Source organism: Bos grunniens, chromosome 1 (assembly GCF_055505025.1).
Source record: "Bos grunniens cultivar Pamir isolate PY7600 chromosome 1, Bosgru_T2T1.0, whole genome shotgun sequence".
In the NCBI taxonomy this organism is placed as follows: domain Eukaryota; kingdom Metazoa; phylum Chordata; class Mammalia; order Artiodactyla; family Bovidae; genus Bos; species Bos grunniens.
Genome location: NC_141165.1, coordinates 13,224,881 through 13,240,659, shown reverse-complemented (window position 1 = coordinate 13,240,659; position 15,779 = coordinate 13,224,881). Strand labels below are relative to the sequence as shown.

Here is a 15,779-nt window from a genome sequence, read left to right as displayed (position 1 = left end):
AGCACTTTTAAATCCCCCAAGACCCTCTCATTTGCAACAAGGAGTGATGCTAATTCATCCTCACCAGCTGAGGCAGGAAGGCTTCCCTCAGCCTGGGGAGTGGGAGGTGGGCAGGAATCCTCCAGTCCCCTAGCCCCCTGCAAGTTCCTCCTCCCTGATCCCCAACCCCAGGTGGGGCAGCAGGGTCCTGGTTCGCCCACATGAACCCTGAGGCGTGGACCCCAAGGAGGGCTCCAGGTGTCTGGGGACAGGTGTCTGCAGGCTGGTGGCTGAGCCCTGGGGTGTCTCTGACCCAGACTCGGAGCCGAGGGTCCCGCCTCAACATTATCATCATTGCTGAGGGTGCCATCGACCGCAACGGGAAGCCCATCTCGTCCCGCTACGTGAAGGACGTGAGTGAACCCCTGGGTCATGTGGGATTGGCAGGGCCTTGGAGGGGGCTCCCCTTTATCTCCAGTCCCCACGTACTCTTGTTGGGGCCCCAACCCTGGCCCCAGGAGGGAGTGTCCTCAGCCCCAACGATTGCCAGATGTGGAGTGGGCATGGCTGGGACCCTCTGAGAAGCCCTGGGCCCCCAGGCTGAAGTGTGGCCCCACCTGCCGGGAGCCCTGCATCTTCTGGCTTCCAGTCTTCATTCAGCACAGCCCCCCATCCTAGGAGCCCCGTCCAGTCCCCCACCAGTGGTCCCAATGGCTGAGTCTAGCCCCTGCCAGCCCCTCAGTGACAGGGGTGCCCACCGCCCATGCATATCAGATTCATAACAGAACAGCTGGGGCTTTGGGGGCTCCTTCCTAACTGTGACCTGCCCCACCTGCCTGGTTCTACCCCAGGGCCCTGGGCCCCCATCCCCCAGTGGGGCACAGCCCCTGGGAGCCTCCATGCCCATCACTTTGGCCACCCACCCTGTCCTCAAGTCCCGTCAGGTGCTGCCAGGAACTGGCCCGTCTGCCGCTACAGTGCGCTCTGGGCTTCCTGCTAGTGTCTGGCGGGGCTGACGCACAGGGGCTGGAGGCCATGACGAGCTCCTACAACCCGGCATGCATGCGGGAACACACAGAGACACACGCAGCCATGGTGACACGGAGGCACATGCAGCCATGGTGACACGGAGGCACGCCCGCACAGTGACATGGAGACACACGCAGCTATGGTGACACGGAGACACACGCAGCCATGGTGACACTGAGGCATACGCAGCCATGGTGACACAGAGGCACACCCGCACGGTGACACGGAGACACACACAGCCATGGTGACATGGAGACACACGCAGCCATGGTGACATGGAGGCACACGCAGCCATGGTGACACGGAGGCACACGCAGCCATGGTGACACAGAGGCACATCCACATGGTGACACGGAGACACACGCAGCCATGGTGACACGGAGGCACATGCAGCCATGGTGACACAGAGGCATGCCCGCACGGTGACACGGAGACACACGCAGCCATGGTGACACAGAAGCACGCCCGCATGGTGACACGGAGACACACATAGCCATGGTGACATGGAGACACACGCCCCCACAGTGACACGGAGACACACGCCTGCACCGTGACAGGGAGAAGCATGCCCCCATAGTGACACGGAGATACACGCCCCCATGGTGACACGGAGGCACACAGCCATGGTGACACGGAGACACGCCCGCACGGTGACACAGAGACACACATAGCCATGGTAACATGGAGACACACGCCCCCACGGTGACACGGACGCACACACAGCCATGGTGACACGGAGACACACCCACACACGCAGGAGCATGCACCACACACACACATGGAAACAGCCCCCTGCACACTCAGGCTGGGCCAGCTCTGTAGGGCCGCTGGGGTTCTGACAGCCTGAAATCCCTGAGGCGGATGGGGGACGGGAGGGAAGAGCACTGGGGGCCATGAGGTGGCCCTGCCCAGTGGGGAAGGTGTGGCAAATCCGAGGGCCCCTGCTTCTCTGTCCCCACGAGCAGCTGGTGGTCCGGAGGCTGGGCTTCGACACGCGTGTGACTGTGCTGGGCCACGTGCAGAGGGGAGGGACCCCCTCCGCGTTCGACCGCATCCTGGTAGGTGGGGCCTCGCCCTGGCGCTGGCTGTGCGTGCACGGGTGGCGTGGTGCGTGTGATGCCTGAGTGCATGTGTTTTCACTGCCGCCAGTGTTCATAGTGAGACCGAGGCCTGGCAGCCCAGGCTCCCCAGCCTCCTGGTGATGACTTTGATGGGACTTTGGGGAGGAGGGCTGGGGTGCAGCGGATGTCAGGTTGTTCTGAGTCTGGCCAGTGGGCCGGGTGCCTCAGCTCCAGGGCCCAGGCGCTGGGTCCTGGCCCGAGGGGGCATCGGTGTCCTGATCGTTGCTGGTGCCCCCTCACCCTCTGCAGGGCGGGAACACTGCTGCAGCCACAGGGGGACAGGGACTCAGTCAGGGAGGCCCCTGGGTGGAAAGCGCCTGCCTGTGAGGCCCTGGTCATCCTGGGGAAGGGCGTGGAGACCGCGGGGCAGGTGGGAGTTGTGCCTGGGCCTCCGGTTCTGCGGATGCTGATGGAGACACAGGATGCCTGGGAGGGAGCCACAGGAGGAGCAGCTTGCTGCTGGTCCCCGAGCTCAGGCCCACAGGGAGTTACAGCAGGGGGGCCGGCTTGAGATGCTCCCGGGGGACGGGGGGCCTTTCCTCCAAGGCTGTTCCCGACACTCACCCGGCCAGTGTGGGAGGCCCGGCGTGGTGCACGCAGGGACATGCTGTCTCACCCAGTGGAGCCACAGGCCTCACTCCCCACGCACCTGTGTGTTCCCGCTGTCTGTGCTGGGACCCAAGTTTGTGGTTTGTCCCCACGGAGGGCAGTCCTTACCTGTTTTAGCTGGTCCAGCCCACCAGACCATGCCCCCATTTGCACCCACATCAGAACAGCTTTGGCAGAGGGGCCGGAAATGAGAAACCTCATCATAGTGGAAAGAACCCCAGAAACCCAGGTCCAGCCCTGCGGCTGCAACCGGAGTGCAGGTGCCACGGCCTCCAGCAGGGCTGCTGAGACCTGGAAATGGTGCTGGTGCAGGTGAAAGATGACCACGTGGAATCAGCGTTTCTAGAATAAATGGTGCCACTTATTCTAGAAGCTTCTAGCACACAAGTGCGTGTGTGTATGTGTGTGTGTGTGTGTGTGGTGGGCAGGATCTGAGGGCTGAGGCCTTGTGGGTCTGCCAAGGGACGTGTGTGTCACGGGGCTGGCTCCCTCCCGGCTGCACCTGCCTGAGCTCTACCAACCTCTCCCTGTTTAGAGCAGTAAGATGGGCATGGAGGCGGTGATGGCGCTGCTGGAGGCCACGCCCGACACGCCGGCCTGCGTGGTCAGCCTCTCGGGGAACCAGTCTGTGCGGCTGCCCCTCATGGAGTGTGTGCAGATGGTGAGCACTGGCCTGCCCAGGGTGCCCAGGGTGAGGAGGTGCCGGGGCCTTTGTGCTCTGCTGGGCTCTGCTGTGCTCCCCACCACAACATGGAGCTGCCTGCCCTTCCAGGCCTCTCAGGGCCCAGCCAGCAGGCCTGCTGTGAGGGCCCCCAGCCCATCCCTCTCGGAGTCCTGCTGCTCCCCCACGTGTGTGACAGGGAGCAGGCGGTTCACGCAGCACCACCTCCTGGTGTGCCCACCCTGGTGCATTGCTGCTCACCTCAGCAGGCCTCAGGGTGTCCAAGGCCTGCAGTCATCCAGGGGGAGGGAGGTGTCAGCAGATGCCTCAGGTGAGACAAGTCCCAAGAGAGGTGTGGGGGGCTGCAGGGAGCTGCTGAGCCTGTGGGGTTCTGGTGAGCTGGAGTTTGCACGACCCTGGGGGGAGCCAAGGTCACTTAGCCTTCCTGAGCCAGTGGCCTGGGACAGGTCTTGCACTGGGCAGGGTGGGGATGAGAAGGTGAAGGGGAAGTGAGGGGCCAGAGCCACTGGGACATCTTGTGTTGTCAGAGAAGGGGCCACTGCGGGAAGGGGAGCGGGAGGTGAGGGCAGAGAGAGGCTGGGAGGCTGGTGGAAATGTGGGCACTGGCTCCCCTTCTGCAGTGGAGCCCGCCCAGGGGAGGCAGGCTGGCAGCAGAGAGGGGCTGCCCCGGCGCTTCTCCTGGAACACCCTCCTGCAGTGACCTCATGGGGCCTCGCTTTGGGGCAGGCTGGTCATTGGTGGTGTGAGCCTGGGGGCCAGAACTGCCTCGCCTTTCGCTCCTAGGAGGAGTGAGGCCCAGGTGCCCCTTCCAGGGAGGGGAGGACCCAGCAGGCCAGATGGGGTCCCCCTTAGACCTCCCGATTGCCAGCAGTGACGGCTGCCCGGCAGGTCTGGGCCAGACCCCTCTCAGCTGAGTGTGCCAGACCCCTGTCTCCAGCCTGTGCTTCTTGTTTGCTTTAAGACCAAGGAGGTGCAGAAGGCCATGGACGAGAAGAGGTTTGACGAGGCCATCCAGCTCCGAGGCGGGTGAGGGCCTGGCGGGCCCCACATTGGGCAGTGGTCTGTTCTGTGGGGCCCCCAGCAGACTCCGAGTGTCTTGCCCATGGCCCCCCCTGCCCCTGACACGCGGACGTGCCCACTTGCAGAGGTGGCGCTCTGAGCCCCTCTCCTAGGGCATGCGTCATGCAGGAGACGGGGCGTGACGGTCCCTGTGACCAGGAAGCAGGCGGGCAGCCTGCAGGGCTGGGTGTGAGTGTGGAACACTGCACAGGTAGGGTCAGGAAGGGGGCCTGGGGAGGGGGCAGGGGGAGGGGACACCGCAGGAGGAAGCAGTGGGGGCAGGCCCGGGGCCAGGTCAACTGGATCCACAGGTCTGTTTCCTCTGGGTCCCTTGGCCTTGGAGCTGCAGAGTCCATGCTGGCTGAACGCGGGCACTTGCTTTGCTGAGGGGGCATTGGGAACGCGTGTTTAGAGGGATCTCTGCCGCCTGGCGATGGCACCCAGCCAGGCTCCATGGCGACAAGAGTGGGGAAGTGGGCCATGCCCGTGTTTGGCCCCTCGGAGGCTGCATTCTGGGCTGGGCTGTGGCTGTGCTGGGCCAGGCTGCTCGGCTGTGGCTGCATCGTGCATGACCCGCTTCCTTTCCAGGAGCTTTGAGAACAACTGGAATATTTACAAGCTGCTTTCCCACCAGAAGATCTCCAAGGAGAAGGTGAGAGCAGGCTGCGGAGCCCATGCCTGTCTGTGTCTGCAGCCTCCACCTGCCAGCTCCCCCACAGCCTGGCTCAGGGAGTAGGGAGCTGCCCCTGCTCAGGGAACCGGGACCTCCCTCCTGTCTGGGGTCTGAACTGCGGGCTGAGAGGGCAGGCTTGGCCTCTGCTTGACCAGTAGGCCCCAACAGCCTGTGTCTGGGCCTGGGGATTACACTGGCCTGTCGCTTATCAAATGGCTGAAGGTTGAGTCAGGCCCACAGGTTGCCTTGGAGAGCAGGGCTCCAGGGTTACGCTGTTGTTCCGTTGCGCAGTCGTGTCTGACTCTTTGAGGCCCCGTGGACAGCAGCACTCCAGGCTTCCCTGTCTTTCACTGTCTCCTGGAGTTTGCTCAGATTCATGTGCATTGAGTTGGTGATGCCATCCAACCATCTCATTCTCTGCCGCCCCCTTCACTTTTGCCTTCAGTCTTTCCTGGCATCAGGGTCTTTTCCAGTGAGTCAGCTCTTCGCATCAGGTGGCCAAAGTATTAGAGTTTCAGCTTCAGCATCAGTCCTTCCAATGAATGCTCAGGACTGATTTTCTTTAGAATTGACTGGTTTGATCTTGCTGTCCAAGGGACTCTCAAGAGTATTAAGACATGTTCCCAAACAGCTAAAAACTTCAGGAAATGGTCTCTCTTCCAAATAAGGACAACAGCAGGATCCATCTCTGAAATCATGGGACAAAGAAAGGGTCACACCAAGACAATCTTGGATGGTGGGGTCCTGGCCCACCCACCCCCATTTATCCCAAGAGCTGGTTGGGGGTGGGCAGCATTCCCAGGCAAGGCAGAGTGGTGTCCACATCTCCTTCCAGAACCCTCTGGGTTATGACCACCTCTGGGGCATCAGGCTGGTGTTACCAGGACCCACCAGAGCCACACAGCCCAGCAGAGCCAGTGGCCACACGTGGCTGCTGAGTGCTGGGAACGTGGCTGTCCCTAGTGGGGTGCCTGCGTGCCCCACAGATGTTGGGTCTGAGGAGCAGCAGGAGAAATGGGTGTGAAAGACCTGATTTCTTACATTGATTCCGAGTTGAGGCGATGACACATTGGTTCTATCAGGTTGAATTAACCATTTTATTACTATTAATTATTAATATTAAAGGGCTTCCTTGGTGGTTCAGTTGGTAAAGAATCCGCCTGCAATGCAGGAGACTCAGGTTTGATTCTTGGGTTAGGAAGATCCCCTGGAGAAGGAAATGGCAACCCACTCCAGTATTCTTGCCTGGGAAATCTCATGGACAGAGAAGCCTGGCGGGCTACGGTCCATGGGGTTGCAGAAAGTCAGACACGACTTAGCGACTACACCACCATTAATACGAAATTGGCGTCGCCTGCTTCTTTGCACTTTGTTGTGGCTGCGGTGGCCCCCTTGTGCTGCTCACCAAGGATTTTCTGGGGCGCTGAGCCCTGAGCGTGGGGTGACTGCCACTGGCAGGCACTGACTGTGGTCCCAGCTGCACTTGACTGACAGCGGCTGGAGTCCTGCTCCTGCCTTTGGCCCAGGACTGTGCGGGTTGTGGGCGGGGCCTGCACGGTAGCTCGGGTGGTCTTGAGCTGAGCATCAGGAGGCATCAGCGGGACACAGACCCTCCTGTTATGGGATCAGGAGGACAGGTGTTTGTCACGCCCGGGGGAGTCCAGTCCCTGGACGGTGTCCAGGCTGGCCCGAGGACCGGGGCCCTTTCTCTGGAAGCTGCTGTCTGCTGACTTCCGTCTGGGTCAGCGGCCCCCCAGCCCTGTGCCCACGTGTTTGTCTCTCCCTCTTCTCTGAAGACCAACTTCTCCCTGGCCATCCTGAACGTGGGGGCCCCAGCAGCCGGCATGAACGCAGCCGTGCGCTCGGCGGTGCGTTCTGGCATCTCCCAGGGCCACACGGTGTATGTCGTGCATGACGGCTTTGAAGGCCTGGCCAAGAACCAGGTAGGTGAGGCCGTGCCCGAGGCCGGTGGGGAGCCCAGCCTGTGGTGGTGCGCCTGTTTGCCTTTGGTCAGCTTAGGCTATGTCCCCGGCTGGCTTATAAACACACAAGGACCAAAGGACTCGCAATGTGGGCACGGGGAAAGGCTGGGCCTGCTCCCCTGGGTGGCGGGGGCACAGCTGGATCCACCTCAGCCTAGGTCAGCCCCCGAGACCCTGCTCCGACTTGCGGCTGGAGGGTCAGTCCCTGGCCTGGCCTCTGTCCCCCCAAGGATGTGCACTTCTGAGCACAGGCCTGTCATCTGTGGAGAAGTGGGCAAGTGCCCTGGCCTGCTCCCTGAAGCCATGCCTCCCCCTACAGGTGCAAGAAGTGAGCTGGCATGACGTGGCCGGCTGGCTGGGGCGTGGTGGCTCCATGCTGGGGACAAAGAGGTGAGCAGCTGGCCACTGGGCGGGGGATGTCAGAGAAACCAGCCCGGTGGCCACAGGCTGGGTCCTCCCTGGCTGGTGGCCTGTCTAGAGTGGGACACAGACCCTGCTGCCGGGGGCTTCCCTGAGGGCACCTGTGTAGAGGATGGCTATTAAGGTGACCCAGCCTGCAGAAGGCACCCCCTCGGGCAGGAAGTGAGGCTTACAGCCCAGGTGTGGGGAGGGCAGTGGCCAGTGCCCTGGCAGGTGCCAGGCCACCTGTCCTGCTGGTGGTCCCTTCACCCCCACCCACCCATGCCTCACCTCTGCCTCCCCTCTAACGGGGAATAATCACATTGCCAGGTCCCATGCCCACCTTCTCCTGTGGTCAGACATTGTGGACGTGTGTCCCTCCAGCCTGGCATTCTGTGCAGACTCGCGTATCCATCTGATTTATCTTCTGCAGGACGCTGCCCAAAGGCTACATGGAGAAAATTGTGGAAAACATCCGCCTTCACAACATCCACGCCCTGCTGGTCATCGGGGGCTTTGAGGTGAGGGGGCCGCAGGGGAGCATGTGGGGGCAACCCAGGCAGGAGGACCAAGTGGCCGAGGGCCTCAGTCTCCTGCTGGCGAGGGGCCAGTCCAGAGGGCTCTCAGCAGAGCTCTGAGTATTGGGGGGGGGTCCATGTGACGCTGGTGCTCGCTCAGCCCCCTCCATGACAGACATCCACTCCTGCCCTCTCCTGGAGGAACCTGAGCGCCTGCAGAATGGGTGGAGTGGGTCGGGGTCACGGCAGCTGGGCTCCTTCCTGCCCTCCTTGGAGTCCAGTTCCTGGGGACGGTGGCTACAGAGCTCCTGGGTGGGGCCCACCTGGTCTTGGCCCTGAGGGTGGGGGCAGGTGGGCTCAGGTGCCCAGCCCCACACGCACGTGGGGAGCAGGACCCAGGGGCCCCTTCTCTGGCCTTGGCCCCCAGACCAGCCTCTCCAGGGCCGGGCCTGAGCCCCCCATCCCCACAGGCCTACGAGGGGGTGCTGCAGCTGGTGGAGGCCCGTGGGCGCTACGAGGAGCTGTGCATCGTCATGTGCGTCATCCCCGCCACCATCAGCAACAACGTGCCAGGCACGGACTTCAGCCTGGGCTCCGACACGGCCGTCAACGCCGCCATGGAGGTGCGGGCTGGGCGTGGGCCGGGGGCTGGCTGGGAGTGGGGAGTGCGCAGAGGGGCTGCCGAGCAGGTAGGACAGGTACGGGGCCCCACCGAGGCTGGTGGACCATGTGGGGAGTGGGCAGGACCTGGCTGCCCCCCGAGGCCTCGTGGATGGCACCGGGGGGGAGTGGCTGTAGGGTGATAGGGTGTGAGGATGATGGTGGGCAGGGCTGCAGCCGACCTAACTGAGCTGCTGTACTGGTGTGGACATCCAGCCATGGTTCTGTCTGGTGAAGCAGCCACATGGTGGCTCTGGGGGTACCCAGGGCTCTGGCTGGGACGTGGGAGGTGGGAGCCTTGTTCCGGGATGGGGGAGGGTCCCAGCAGGCTTGCCCCACTGAGCTCCCCAGGGGCGTCCCCCTGACTCTCTCACTCTCCAGACCTTTCCCACCCTATTACCTCTCATGAACCCAGCTCCCCCGAGGTTCCAGCACCTCCATTTGGGGGATCAGAAGCTGGAAGAGGGTGTGCTGCTGTAATAAGTGCTACATATTATTAGATGAAGAAGAAAATACAAGTGGAACAAGAGACTAAAGGAGACCCCAAACCCCCCACCCCTACTTCCCCCATCCCAGAATACCACGATCCTCAGGGGTTTTCTTAGAATCCAGCCTCCATCTGCACTGGCTGTGGGTCACTGCACCCACTGCTCTTCTGAAACTTCTGGTGCCCCTGAACCTCACCAGGTGGGGGAAGATAGGATTCTATTTTAGTTCACAATTCTGATTTCTGGTGCAGTTGAACATTTTCCATGCATTTATTGGTGGCCATTTATGGGTTTTTGGAAATTATCTTTTTCCACCATTTGCCTATTTTTCTCTGGGCACATTTTCTTTTTTATTTGTAAGTGCTCTTTACATATGTGGGACACAGACTCTTTGCAAACGCTGTGGCCGTCTCCTCCACTTTGCTCTTCATCTGTCATCTGGGGTTGATCCTCACAGTTCAGACATCAGTGACCTGCTCATCTGTTTTGGTTCTCTTTCCTCAGTTCTTTATCCAATACTCGCATTTCCTTGAACCATTCAGAGGTAGGATTGTTATCAGGCGTCACGTTATCCTTAGTGTGTGCAGAGCCCTCACTGCATGTGCTGTCTGGGCCCCTGTTTATGACCCTGACGTGGCAGGCATGTCTCCCGCTTTGGCAGATTAAGGCTCAGTACGCCCCTGGCCCAGGGTCAGGGAGAGGCTCCTGGCAGCGCCCCTGGCCTCCACCCACCACACTCTAGTGATCCCTCCTCGTCCTGGGGGCAGAATTGCCCAGACTGGGAATTCGATTCTGTGTGGCCAAGGGGAGGTTCATGGTGAGGCCTGCCAGCACCCTGGCACACAGGGCAGGGGCTGTCCCAGCCCCTCCCTGCCTCCGCCTTGGTCCTCAGCTTGGGCCAGAGACCTGAGTCCCTGTAGCGTCGTGGGTCCCTGCGGCCTGAAGGGCGGTCTCTGACTGCCTCCTGGCCCCCAGAGTTGTGACCGCATCAAGCAGTCGGCCTCGGGGACCAAGCGCCGTGTGTTCATCGTGGAGACCATGGGTGGCTACTGCGGCTACCTGGCCACTGTGACTGGCATCGCTGTGGGCGCCGACGCTGCCTATGTCTTCGAGGATCCCTTCAACATTCAAGACTTAAAGGTGAGCAGAGCCCCCGCCCTTCCTCCCGCTGCAGACCACTTGAAGGGGCTGGGACTCCAGCCAAGGAGCCATGGCCCAGAAGGCTGGGGACTCATCGCCTTCAAGGGGACCAGCCCATGACCCCCTGCACTCCTTCCCCCACAGTGCAGTCCCCTCACCCCTATTCTGTGCAGCACCCCCAACCCCTGTGCAGCCCCCCCACCCCATGCAGTCCCACCCCCTCGCCCCCACCTCCATGCAGCCCCCCTTCCCCGCCCTGTGGCTTTCCCACCCGGCCTCACTGTCCAGCCACTGGCCCACCCCCGCACCAGCCCTTCTAGTCCTTCAGGGCCTGCAGGACCAGCCTGCCCCTGTAGGTGGACTTGGGTCATGTTGGCCCTGCCTGTCGGGTATTCTGGAACGTTCCTTCCTGGACAGCCCGCAGCTGCTGGAGGGGGTGGGCAGTGCTGACTGATGCACCGACCTCACTCACTGTGGTTGGTCCTCCCTCTGCAGGCCAACGTGGAGCACATGACCGAGAAGATGAAGACAGAGATCCAGCGGGGCCTGGTACTCCGGTGAGGCTGCAGGCGAGCCCACAGGGCCTGGGGGTGGGAGCTTCCTGACCCCTGGGCTGTGGGTCAGGGCTGCTGAGGGGCAGCTGGGCAGAGAGAGGATGGGGGCTTAGGCAGTGGTGGTGGGGTCGAGCTTTCCTTCGAGCCTGTGGGCCAGCCCACAGGGGTGGGCTCAGCATCCCTGAGACTCAGGTCCCACCTTCCTCTTCCAGGAACGAGAAGTGCCATGAGCACTACACCACAGAGTTCCTGTACAACCTCTACTCCTCCGAGGGCAAGGGCGTGTTTGACTGCAGGACCAACGTCCTGGGCCACCTGCAGCAGGTGTGGGGGGTGGGGACGTGGATTCCAGAAGGCTGCTCCCTGACACCTGTGCCCAGGGGCCCAGGGGGCTGCAGCAGAGCGAGGACACTTCTCCATGCCCCTCCTCATGGGGCACCTGGCTGTAGGGGCTACTTCATCCACACACCCCTGACCCGAGTGCTCATCGCCCACTGCACAGGCAGGAGACCCAGGCTGTGTCTTGGTGAGACCCATGCTGTGGGTTCCCAGCCAGACGTGAGAGCTGTGTGCACCCACAAGGCACCCCTTCCCCAGGGGTTTTTGCCCACTAGTGGTGGGACCTGTCTGCTGGATGCAGGGGCCCACAGAAGCCTCCCAGTCGATGAGTTGGCGACCCACTACCCGGCCTCTGGAGGTGGCCTTTGGGCCAAATGTGGGATGGAGAAAGGGGCTGGGTTGCTATAGGCCGAGGGGATGGGGTGTCAGAACTCTCTGGGAGGGCTCACCTAGGTCATGGTCAGGCCAGGATGCTGGGCTCAGGCCAGGGCTGGGGCTGCCTGTGGCCCCACGGCTCCCCAAAGGCCAGAAGCTGGCCTCACCCACTGTGTTTCCCACGGCTCCCCAAAGGCCAGAACCTGACCTCACCCACTGTGTTTCCAGGGTGGAGCTCCCACCCCCTTTGACCGGAACTATGGTACCAAGCTCGGGGTGAAAGCCATAATCTGGATGTCGGAGAAGCTGCGGGCAGTCTATCGCAATGGTAAGTGGGGGCAGGCAGCAGCCGGCCCAACCTGCCCTCCGCTGCATCCCTGGTGTGGGGCTGCCATCACATGCCTATGTCCACAGGGCGGGTGTTTGCCAATGCCTCTGACTCGGCCTGCGTGATTGGCCTGCAGAAGAAAGTGGTGGCCTTCAGCCCTGTCACCGAGCTCAAGAAAGACACCGACTTTGAGTGAGTCCCTCCAAAGAGAGGGTGGACCGCAGGGCCCAGACCTGCCTGGGGCGAATGTGCTGGGAGAGGGGTGTGGCCACACTCAGCCCTGACCCCACAGGGTTGCCTGTCCACCACCGACAGGGTAGAGGGTGAGGGTGAGAGGGTAGAGGTCAGTGATGGTCAGGTCTGAGGGTGTACTTGATCTGCTGAGCCCTCCTGGGTGTGGGCCCCAGAGGGACAGGACCCCAACACAGTGGCCAGGTGTCCCAAAGGGATGCGCCTGGGAGCTACCCCTCCCCTGCCTCCGCCCCCTGACCCTGACCCCGCCCCGCCGCAGGCACTGCCAGTCCCACCCCTGAGCCCACCCTCTGACACTGACCCTGTCCCGCCCCAGGCACCGCATGCCCCGGGAGCAGTGGTGGCTGAACCTGCGGCTCATGCTGAAGATGCTGGCACACTACCGCATCAGCATGGCTGACTACGTGTCCGGGGAGCTGGAGCACGTCACCCGCCGCACCCTCAGCATTGAGACGGGCTTCTGAAGCTGCGTCCACGCCCCGCTCACCCTGCACCCGCCTCCCCCAGCTCCTCGGGGCCAGGCTGCTGGACCCTGCGGGTGCGCGGGCAGGGGCTGTGGGCCGCAGGGCTGTGCAGGCTCCAGGGTTCTCACTGCCCCACTTCCTTTCTGCTGCCCTCTCAGCTCTCTCCTGGGACAGAGCACCCTGGGCACCCCCTTCCAGTGCAGGGGCATGCGCTGGCGTCTGTGTTTGGACATGGCTGCCCCTCTGCCTCAGCACCCCATGTGGCCTGGAGCCTCTCTCCTAGGCGGCCCTGTACCCTCACCTGCCCTGGGCCCAAGGCAGTGGGAGGGCTTACCCTGTGGACCTCACTGTGACCCTGCTTCTGTGTGCACTGGCCGCCGGGGCTGAGCAGAGCTTGTCACCTTTTCTAGGAATAAAATCACCTGACTGTGGAGTGCTGTCAATCTCTGGAAACCTGGGGAGGGTGGGCGGGCTGGTGGTCATCCCCCCACCTGTATGCATGAGTCTGGGGTCCTCCTTTGGCCCCTGGGCTGAGGCTGTCTCAGGGACATGCGTTCTCTGGGGCCATACCCCTTCCTGAACCAACAGCCCCTCACCCCTGTCTGTGTGGTGACCTGACCCCCATGCCAGTCGTGGGAGGACTTCTGAGTCTGACTCTGCCTGGGCTGGGGTCTCAGAAGCAGAGCCAAGGACCCTGGGACAGGTGGTGGTGGGAGGGACCACCCAGGAGACACTGGTGGGGGATCTGGGGGGCTGAGAGGCAGCTAGACACTTGTCACCACTGGGGTCTATGGGTGGGCTGACCCCTGGAAGTCCCTGGCTTGCGGGAGTGCCTGGCTCCACAGCAGATGCCAGCACCGAGGCGCCGAGAGGAGGACAAGCTGGATGTGGACCACACAGCTGTGCTTGGTGGGTCCCTGTCACTCTGACCAGGCTGCCTATCCATATGTTTCCACAGCAGTTACCTGGGCACTTCGTCCAGGGCTGCTCTGCCTGCACTCTTGCCCTTGGCACCCACAGAGGTCAGGTGAGGTTTTTTGGGAGGCCCTGACCTCGGAGGGTCCACAGGCCCAACTGGGAGTCCCCGGGTTGGAGGGCCTCCTGGTCAGGTCTCAAATGGCTGACTGGCTCTAAGGCTGAGGCTGGTGCCCACTTCTCTGGTTCCTTCATGTCCCACAGACCCTGGCTTTTTCCAGGGTTTTCGGATTGGTTTTGCTTAAATGTGCAGAGTCTACAGATCCTGGTAAAACCCTGGAATATTGGCCTCGCAGGCTCTTTCTCGCTTCTCCAGGCTGGGCACTGGGTGTCCTGGGGTGGCCCGGGCCCTATCACTGCAGGGGTTAAGGGGAGCTGGGCGCGGGTGAGGCCAGCACTGGGCAGTGCCTGGGCCAGCGTGGCATCCTGGCAGGCAGCAGTTGCCTCAGCAGCAGGGGAGGACCTGGCCCCATACTGGCCTCTGCCAGCTAGGACACTTCCTCCAGGCCTGCCATCTGCCTCCTTGGAGCCACTCAGCCTCCCTCCCTGGGGCGTGCCAGTGCGGGGCACATAGGGAGCTGCCTCCCAGGCTGAAGGACGTCAGCGGTGCCACCGGCCACCTGACCTGCAGCTGGGAAGCAGAGGGTGAGACTGTAGCAGCTGCAGGAGAGCCTAGGGGTCCAGCCCCACCGCTGTTCTGCTCCTCCCCGTCACCCGCTTTCCTCCTCTCAGCCAGCCCTGGGCTCCCCAAGCAAAGGGGTCTCCCTGTTTGGCCAGGTATGGTCTCACCAGGACCTCAGTGAGCTGCCTGTTGACAGAATTCCAGTGTTTGCTGCTCCTGAGCTCAGGGAGGGAAGGACCACAGCCTTCTTAGCCCTGATCTGAGGATGCCTGTCAGGGGGACTGAGGTCACCTGATCAGGGCAAGCCCACCAGGACACCCCCTTTCATTAAGGCAGAGTCACCTGATGAGGGGCTTCCCTGGTGGCTCAGCTGGTAAAGAATCTGCCTGCATTGCAGGAGACCTGGGTTTGATTCCCAGGTTGAAAAGATCCCCTGGAGAAGGGAAAGGCTACCCACTGCAGTATTCTGGCCTGGAGAATCCCATGGACTGTATAATCCATGGGGTCACAGAGTTGGACACGACTGAGCAACTTTCACTTTTCACTTTCACCTGATGAGGGCCTTCACTACATCTGTGAACTCTTCACCTTGGCCGTATAAGGCAGCATATCCACACTCAGATTGCCCTCCCACTTAGGGGTGGGGTCTTATCTGGTGGACACACCAGGGGTCAGGACTTTGGGGCACCTGAGAATCCCACCCCCTTCCCCAGACAACAAGCGTGGGCTTCACTTGCAGGGAGTGTGTGCGCTGCAGTTTCTCAGAACAGGGTGGGGTGGTGTGTACAGCCAAGGACACGCCACAGAGGACATAGCTGACTGAGGGGCTGCGGGCCCAGGAGCAGGGTGAGCCAGAGGTCATGCATCACCCTCTGGCTGCCTGAGGCTGAGGAGGAGCCTGGGAGGGGCTGAGTGAAGTCTGTTGCACACAGGGGTGCTGGGCATGTGTTCCCGTGGTCCAGAGAGCAGGAGCAATCACCCTACCCGCCTCGGGAAGCAGCCTGAACCCCCCATGTCCACAACTCCTGCTCTGCCCCCTTGGTCTAGGGCCACCCCGCTGGGAAAGGAGGGGAGTGTTTGAACCCAGAGCCCCTCTCAACACTGACAGCTGCCCCCAGGCCCAGGGCAGCTCTCCACAAGCCACACCCCCTCCCTGAGCCTGGTGCCCACTGGGGAGGCAGTCAGGAAAGGCTCTGGGACGCACGCGACCACAAGTGCATTGTTTTTCTGTCTCAGCATTCTCGAGCTCTTTCTTACGATGTGAAGACTATTATTTCAGGCCCTACCAAACCCTGCTATTTCCGCGAGGCTTCCAGGGAAGGCAGCCCATGAGTCATTCTTGCGGGGGTGATGGAACTTGGAACAGCATCCACCGAAGCAGACGTTTGTGCAGCAGGTTTAACCAGAGCCCTTCTCTGTAATCCTGCCGGCGGCAGGCTCAGCAGGTGCTGGACAGTGTTTCTGGGTAATCGTTCCAGAGGCTCCTGCGCAGGTGCGCTCCGACGGGGCAGTGGGAGAGACCTCCCCTGAG

General features: G+C 62.0%; 1 protein-coding gene across 1 annotated transcript in view; it reads left to right on the top strand.

Annotated features, from left to right (window-relative positions):
* Positions 1–13,084, top strand: part of PFKL (phosphofructokinase, liver type) — a 28,376-nt gene extending 15,292 nt beyond the window's left edge. The window contains exons 8-22 of the mRNA XM_086416856.1: positions 297–392; positions 1,974–2,066; positions 3,274–3,399; positions 4,382–4,446; positions 5,068–5,131; positions 6,949–7,095; positions 7,454–7,524; positions 7,967–8,054; positions 8,522–8,674; positions 10,175–10,339; positions 10,835–10,896; positions 11,106–11,217; positions 11,836–11,935; positions 12,022–12,127; positions 12,504–13,084. Of these exons, the coding sequence (XP_086272982.1) occupies positions 297–392; positions 1,974–2,066; positions 3,274–3,399; positions 4,382–4,446; positions 5,068–5,131; positions 6,949–7,095; positions 7,454–7,524; positions 7,967–8,054; positions 8,522–8,674; positions 10,175–10,339; positions 10,835–10,896; positions 11,106–11,217; positions 11,836–11,935; positions 12,022–12,127; positions 12,504–12,651 (1,596 nt within the window). The 3' untranslated portion in view covers positions 12,652–13,084. The remainder of the gene's footprint in view (positions 1–296; positions 393–1,973; positions 2,067–3,273; positions 3,400–4,381; positions 4,447–5,067; positions 5,132–6,948; positions 7,096–7,453; positions 7,525–7,966; positions 8,055–8,521; positions 8,675–10,174; positions 10,340–10,834; positions 10,897–11,105; positions 11,218–11,835; positions 11,936–12,021; positions 12,128–12,503) is intronic.
* Positions 13,085–15,779: the final 2,695 nt, after the last annotated feature.